The sequence below is a fragment of the Empidonax traillii genome, unplaced genomic scaffold (assembly GCF_003031625.1).
Source record: "Empidonax traillii isolate 1590-97213 ecotype Southwest subspecies unplaced genomic scaffold, ASM303162v1 scaffold243:size714344, whole genome shotgun sequence".
In the NCBI taxonomy this organism is placed as follows: domain Eukaryota; kingdom Metazoa; phylum Chordata; class Aves; order Passeriformes; family Tyrannidae; genus Empidonax; species Empidonax traillii.
Window position 1 is genome coordinate 529324 of NW_020955436.1, and position 8439 is coordinate 537762.

Here is an 8439-nt window from a genome sequence, read left to right on the forward strand (position 1 = left end):
TTCTAAACCGAATCATTCCATGACAAAGAAAAGATTTTAAAAAGATCATGCACCAAATTGCATTTATATTGAAATTATGTTTTAATGATGAAAAACTGCTGACATACCTGATGAGAGAACCTCCAAATTTAACTCTGCCCTGGTTGCGTGGCTTCTTCCAAGGTCAGGAATTTAAGCCTGGAATGTAAGGCTTTACAGTGGAATCGCCAACTCAGCTTTAATTGTAAAGCAGTTGCTTGTGTGGGATAACTGTTTTCCCTTGGTTTTTATGCTATTACATGCATGGACTCTGCTCTGGATTATAGTGACTAATGGTAATGTAAGCCAATTCAATAGCATTGTAAAACTATTTTATTGTTAATTTTATTTTTACTATAGCACAAGCTGGAAGGTGCCTTGTTAGCCTTGGGGCAGTTCCAGCATGCCCTGGATGAGTTACTGACATGGCTGACACATACAGAAGACCTGCTGAATGAACAGAAACCCGTGGGTGGAGACCCCAAGGCTATTGAAATTGAACTTGCCAAACATCATGTATGTAATTATAATGAATATTAAATGAAATGTTATTTTGATATTTATCTTAGGGATGAATTTATCTTAGAGCATGATAATGCTCTAAACAGATTTTCAAGATGCGGATTATAGCTGAAATGCAGACTTGGAAAAAATAATATCTTTCCTCTTACTCCTCTACTTTCCTCCCTTTCTTGCATATGCTATGCAAGTGACATAGGTTTTAGCCAAAAAAGAGCTGCTCACCCCAGTCTCCACCTCTAATCACCTAGGGAACTCAAAAGTTACTGAACCTGCTACTCCCTATGAAGCTATAAACTTCTTGATTTAGTTTTGTTTAAGCCAGGTTTCACAAACTGCACAACTGTTGCAGATGTCTGGTTCTTTCTTCCTTCTCAGAACGCAGTGATTTGTTGTTCTGAATTCTGTAAAACTGTATGTCAGTTGGGTCCAGCTAACATGGAGAATGCTTCTGTGAAAATCTAAACCCCTCATCTTTTTTCTCTTTGTTACTTACAATGTGGGATTAACTTTTTAGGTTTTTGTTTTAGTATTTTTACTCATCACTGTGACTTAGGAGCCCATGGAAGAATGCTTCCACTAATGCCTTTGTTTTGAAGAATATCTCCCAGGAGCAAGAGAGCTTCCCTACCTCTTTATGTGACCTCTCTTCATGATGGCGTATTCTTTCTAGGTTTGAAGATTTCACTCTAACCTCATAAGTCCTCTCCTTTTAAATCTGCCATTTAATTTTTGGCCTGCATAGGATGTGAAAAGTATTCAGAGTTCATTTTCGATTTTGAAGGAATTAATTGAAATTGACAGTACGCAGATAATTAAGGTATTTTCATTGTCTGTGTTAATGCAGCTATGCAGCTTCTGAAGGCTTGTGTGGTTAGTTGGAATTTGAGCAGAGCACAATATCTACATTGCCTATGTGACTACTGTTATAAGCAAACCCTTTTAAAACAAAGTAAATTGAATTACAAAACCAGGTTCTGCTCCAGGAACCTTTTATATTCTTATCTAATGGAAGTGTTTTACTAGTGAAGAAGCATCCACACATCATTTATGTCTGTGCTGAAGGACTTCAGCAAACACATGAATTAATCTACTTCCTTTTCATAATACAGAGTTTATAGGTTAGAAAGTTCACACAGTAGTGCATCCTGTGGTAGCCTGGAAAAACATCCATCCCTTGAATAACTTCAGAAAGAATAGACCTTGTTCTTAGTGAGTCTCAGCAGGAAGGAAGGGATAAAGATGCATCTGCTTCTGTGAAGATCCCTTTTTTCACCATTAGGAAAATAAAATAATAATAATCTTCTAGTGCTTAGCTTAAAAGAATTGAAGTAAACATGATGTGGATTTTGTATTCAAGGGCTACTTGTGACTTGCTGTTTCATTATGTGCTCTATATAGTTTATTTTACAATTCCTTTGTATTTAGATATATATTTTTTCCATATGCTAGCATTTGAGGTAAGTTTGAGTCAGACCCCATAGAAGTCAGCAGTCATAAACTTGAATTCCTTAGATGGGATTTACCATTCCCCTCCCAAACATTTTTCTTATTTATTTTTCTGTTTCTGTTCTTTTTTGTTCTGTATTAAACCTTTTTTCCCCTCCCCTATCCTTTTGAAAACAGTATTCGTTTCCCAAATGTCCTTTTTGCCTTTTATGGGTTTACTATGGTTGGAAATAAGGGGTTTTCAAGCAGATGGAAAAGGTTGTGTGGTGTTAGTATGCCAACTGTTCCCCAGATTTTAGCACAGCTCAGGTGCCCTGGTAGCCTGACTCATATGAAATGAGTTGTAGTCATGAAATGCATAAAAAGATATCGCAGCAGTCAGGTTGTTGTGTAGCACAGCAGGCACATAGTATTCAAAGAAAAATCATATTAAACAAAAATATGTCATAAATAAGAAGAATGAAGAAATAATTCTTCCTTAGAGCTACTAGAAACTTCTAATAATTTCAGAAATATATGTATTCAGAGGGAATATATTATTTTTTCCAAGATACAAACATTAACTTTGGCATTTTGGCAGAATGGTCTGTTAGTGCTTTGGATTGAAGAGGCCTTAGTTATTAGCTTTAATTGCTAATACCTGTGTTGATGTTAAACTGCTGTCACTGGAGTACAACTAGTTCAGTCACTGTGATTGCCTTCATTCAGTAATTTACCAACACAGACAGTCATACATGCTGTGTTACAATTGTAGGTGCTACAAAATGATGTTTTAGCTCATCAGTCTACCGTGGAAGCTGTTAAAAAAGCAGGAAATGACCTGATTGAGTCAAGTGCTGTTGAAGAAGCAAGTAATTTACGGAGCAAGTTGGAACTCCTGAATCAGCGCTGGCAAAACTTGTTGGAAAAAACAGAACAAAGGAAACAGCAGCTGGACAGTGCCTTGATCCAGGTGAACAGGAAATGATCAAATATAGAAATAACTCAGAAAAAGTGTCTTTTACAAGAAATACATGGATATATGTATTAGAAGTTGGCCTAAATCAAAACCATAATGCAGACACCCCTGAATTTGGAGAAAGTTTGAATCCAGCTGTATCTTCCACAGCTGGCCTCTCTCTTTTATTGCTGAAACAACACTTCAGCTTTTGGTCTACATATTTTTCAAGGGTGAAATTTCTGTATTGGTGTATTATTCAGGGAAAACACTGGTCTCACAGTAGGTCATTTAACTTGCTTTCAAGATTTCCATGTTTTTGGAATTGAAATAGAATTGAGCTAGTTTATATTTTGGTTTGTTTTTTTCATTTTTCTTTTTTACCTTCCCTTTTCATTTAATCTGATCATTATAAATATCTGATTAAATCTGTTGCCAGTGTACTTATGCATCTAAGCTGGTATTAGAATGGAGAACATTTTCACTAAGCTCTAAAATGATATGGTGTAATTTAGGCACAAGGTTTCCATGGTGAAGTTGAAGATCTGCAGCAATGGCTGACAGATACTGAACATCAGCTGTTGGCATCAAAACCTGTTGGAGGTTTACCAGAAACAGCAAGAGAGCAGCTTAATGCACATATGGTAAGTGTCAGTATTAGAATGCTTTGCAATTTGTATTTCAGGACTAACTATCTTTCAAGAGTGTTTTTGGTAAATATGGAGTATGTTCTATATATTACCACGTCTGTACAGTATCTTATAAAAATTTAATAACCTTCAAAACATCACTTATTTTCAGTGTAGTTTAGTAGTCTATTGGGACATATGCCCAAAGCTGAACCATTAATAGTGTTGAGACAAATAAAATAACTTTTTCATCCTTATTCTTGGAAAGAAAAACAGAAGATGTTTGCAGATTTTTCAGTGATCCCTTTTCTCTTCTGACTCCACAACAAAATTTATGCTTTTTCTAGGATTTGAAGATGAACTTAAAAGTGGCCCACATTTTTTGAACCTTAAGAGACTTGATCCTTTATTCCTTACCTAACTAAAGCTGACATCATTAGCATTGAAGTAAGAAGGGCTACTGGCTCATAGAGGCTGTGCTTTAACTAGAAATGGCAAAGTGACCAGGATGCCTGAATTATTCCTTTTCTTTCTCTTTAAGAAACATTCTATGGATTTCTCTGCTCCCATAGAACCGTAGAGCTTAAAAAAAGACACTTAAACTTGATCTCTTACCTCAGAAGAAGGTGGTTCATAGTGCTCCATTTATGTAAAATCATGCTATGCCATTAGGCCAGGATATAAGCCCAAACCTGGTGATCTAAACTTCTGAACTCCTGGCTCAGAGGTAACAGTGGTATTTACTGAACTGTCCTTGAACTCCAATATGCCTGACACAGTTCCCATTGAAACACTGCATTGTCAAAGCATTAAAAATAAGATTTTATTTTGGAATGATGCTAAAGGTCATTGCTCACCAACATGGGGCACAATTTTTTTCCTTCCTCTTTTTCTGCCAAAATTTGCCAGTAACTATAATTGAGAAAGAATCTTAATTTACAGTTTTAAGATCAGTTATAACAGGAAACTAGATCAAAACACAGAAATAATCCTGTGGTTTTGAAACCCCCTGATCCTTCTCTTTTTGTCTTAAAGGAAAAAAAAAAAAGGGGGGGGAAGAAAAGAGCTTCTTTTTTTCCACCCTGTGAGAGTAGGATGTAATTATGATTCCCTGAAAGTCAATGGAGCTCTTTCCTTTTCTTGTCCCGGACTTAGTCAGATTAGGACCCAAAATTTTTCCATTGAAAACTTCAGGATTTTCTTTACTACATTCTTTTGCTATGCAAATGTTCTATACCTACAATGCTTACACACTGATTAGTTAAAGGGCCTTTAAACTGAATGTAGTATCATAGTTGGACCAAGTCTGGCTGCCCTCAGTAATATGTATTATAGATGTACAATCACTCCCTAACTGTACATGGACACTTTAACAAATTGTTACTGTACTGGTGGCCATTCTATAACTTCAGGCGTTGGCATTGGTCCTTTAAAATAAAGAACTTGATTTTCCTTTAGTTAAACCTTAGTTCATATGTGTTAGTTCTCTCTCTCCCTCTCTTTTTTTTTTTTTTTTTTTTTTTTTTTTTTTTTTTTTTTTTTTTTTTTTTTTTTTTTTTTTTTTTTTTTTTTTTTTTTTTTTTTTTTTTTTTTTTTTTTTTTTTTTTTTTTTTTTTGGCTGAAATGTTGAGGCCAGTGTCATATTGACTACTAGTCATCATAAGTTCCAAATTCTAACTTGGTCCTAAGTGATACAAACCATTTCTGACATGAAACTGAAGAAATAAAGTTATGAACCATTGTCTTGTGTACAAGGCCTGTTTCTACAGATATAAATAAAAGATCTCCCAACCATAATTGGCTTGCTAATGGAGTTGAGGTTGGGCTGCGTTTCCAGCTAAGGCAACTCCAGGAAAACAAAAGATATGAAGAGACACTACAGGACACCAGCAGGAAAGGGGCTTAAAAAGAGGCCTTTTATCTGTCCCAGTGCTGCCCTCCCTTTCTTAAAACAATCATTGTTCTCAGTTTCTTCCTTAAAAGAACTTTAATTGCTCCTGCCCTTTGAAGAGTGTGACTGTGACTCTACTGCAGAATTAACCACTGTAATGGGCTGTTGTCTCAGGCTGAGGCCCAGCCCCTGTGTTTGGAACCGCTCCTGCCTTGCCTGGTCTCACCTGTGCTGTGCTTCTTGTGTTTATTTCTGAGGGGTTCTTGTGGTGCAGTAAAGTAAGATGCTCTGGGGAGTTATGGAAATCAGAAATATTCTAGGGACATTGGCATTGTAGGAGGAAGCAGACTAGGTGACACCACTTTTCATAGTCCTCAGAAAGAAGGCAAAGAAGCCTTCTGTCCTGTCAAAATCTTAAACTCATGATTAAACCTGCTTCCTGCTCTGCCCTCCTATTTGATTAGGTGCAAGCCCTGTGTACATTATCTCTTAACCGAAAGAAAGTGTTTGGTTTGGGCTTTTCTCCTGGGAATCAGAGGAATCAAATTTTCCTCTTATTTGCAAGCCTTTTATTCCTCATCTCCTGGAAGATATTCCTCATTTGGGAGTCTGCAGCAATGTTGTTGGTACATTTTGGTTTGTCTGTTAAAAATATTTAATGTACCCATTTGAGTCAGAGGGATGCATGGGAGGTCCCAGACTCTTGACAGAGTCTAACTTTTAACATAGTTAGAAAAGCATCATTAGTTAAATAGTGAACAGGTAAAAGATGTGTTACCGTTATTATTCCAGCTTGCTTTGTATGTCTGAAATGTCTTCAGTGCTTATGCCTAACAAGTGAAGGAAGATATAGACAAAACAATGTACAATAGAATAGCCCTCCCAAGTTGTCCCACCCACTTTTGAAGGTGTATTTTGGAGATCTGGGCTTTCAGCACGCTGTGTAATGCTGACACTTCTTGTGTTTTGGCTACAAATGACTTTAAACCAATCAAGCTGTAGCAACTCTTGTGTAATAAGTGCGCAGTACTTTCTTTGCCAAGCTTTGGATCTCATTGAAGACATTGACAAACAGTACAAGTTCTCATTTCCTGAAGAACTAGACCCTTTCTTTGCTCATTTGGGGTTTTATGAATTACATATGTTTCCTTTGTTAGTCTTAATCATACCCGCTAAATGTTGGGGGAGGAATAAATATTATACTGTCATTTATAAAGAGTATTGAATTTCTACCTTACTTGTTTTTTGGTGCTTTTTTTATTTAGGAACTTTGTGCTGCCTTTGAAGCCAAAGAAGAGACATATAAATGTCTAATGCAGAAAGGCCAGCAGATGCTTGCAAGATGCCCAGAGTCTGCTGAAACAAACGTTGAGCAGGACNTGACTACTAGTCATCATAAGTTCCAAATTCTAACTTGGTCCTAAGTGATACAAACCATTTCTGACGTGAAACTGAAGAAATAAAGTTATGAACCATTGTCTTGTGTACAAGGCCTGTTTCTACAGATATAAATAAAAGATCCCAACCATAATTGGCTCGCTAATGGAGTTGAGGTTGGGCTGCGTTTCCAGCTAAGGCAACTCCAGGAAAACAAAAGATATGACGAGACACTACAGGACACCAGCAGGAAAGGGGCTTAAAAAGAGGCCTTTTATCTGTCCCAGTGCTGCCCTCCCTTTCTTAAAACAATCATTGTTCTCAGTTTCTTCCTTAAAAGAACTTTAATTGCTCCTGCCCTTTGAAGAGTGTGACTGTGACTCTACTGCAGAATTAACTACTGTAATGGGCTGTTGTCTCAGGCTGAGGCCCAGCCCTTGTGTTTGGAACCACTCCTGCCTTGCCTTGTCTCACCTGTGCTGTGCTTCCTGTGTTTATTTCTGAGGGGTTCTTGTGGTGCAGTAAAGTAAGATGCTCTGGGGAGTTATGGAAATCAGAAATATTCTAGGGACATGGGCATTGTAGGAGGAAGCAGACTAGGTGACACCACTTTTCATAGTCCTCAGAAAGAAGGCAAAGAAGCCTTCCGTCCTGTCAAAATCTTAAACTCATGATTAAACCTGCTTCCTGCTCTGCCCTCCGATTTGATTAGGTGCAAGCCCTGTGTACATTATCTCTTAACCGAAAGAAAGTGTTTGGTTTGGGCTTTTCTCCTGGGAATCAGAGGAATCAAATTTTCCTCTTATATGCAAGCCTTTTATTCCTCATCTCCTGGAAGATATTCCTCATTTGGGAGTCTGCAGCAATGTTGTTGGTACATTTTGGTTTGTCTGTTAAAAATATTTAATGTGCCCATTTGAGTCAGAGGGATGCATGGGAGGTCCCAGACTCTTGACAGAGTCTAACTTTTAACATAGTTAGAAAAGCATCATTAGTTAAATAGTGAACAGGTAAAAGATGTGTTACCGTTATTATTCCAGCTTGCTTTGTATGTCTGAAATGTCTTCAGTGCTTATGCCTAACAAGTGAAGGAAGATATAGACAAAACAATGTACAATAGAATAGCCCTCCCAAGTTGTCCCACCCACTTTTGAAGGTGTATTTTGGAGATCTGGGCTTTCAGCACGCTGTGTAACGCTGACACTTCTTGTGTTTTGGCTACAAATGACTTTAAACCAATCAAGCTGTAGCAACTCTTGTGTAATAAGTGCGCAGTACTTTCTTTGCCAACCTTTGGATCTCATTGAAGACATTGACAAACAGTACAAGTTCTCATTTCCTGAAGAACTAGACCCTTTCTTTGCTCATTTGGGGTTTTATGAATTACATATGTTTCCTTTGTTAGTCTTAATCATACCCGCTAAATGTTGGGGGAGGAATAAATATTATACTGTCATTTATAAAGAGTATTGAATTTCTACCTTACTTGTTTTTTGGTGCTTTTTTTATTTAGGAACTTTGTGCTGCCTTTGAAGCCAAAGAAGAGACATATAAATGTCTAATGCAGAAAGGCCAGCAGATGCTTGCAAGATGCCCAGAGTCTGCTGAAACAAACGTTG

General features: G+C 37.3%; 1 protein-coding gene across 1 annotated transcript in view; it reads left to right on the forward strand.

Moving 5' to 3' along the window:
- DST (dystonin) overlaps positions 1-8439 on the forward strand; it is a 303925-nt gene that overhangs the window by 262184 nt on the left and 33302 nt on the right. The window contains 3 exon segments of the mRNA XM_027888673.1: positions 379-534; positions 2741-2938; positions 3439-3567. Of these exon segments, the coding sequence (XP_027744474.1) occupies positions 379-534; positions 2741-2938; positions 3439-3567 (483 nt within the window).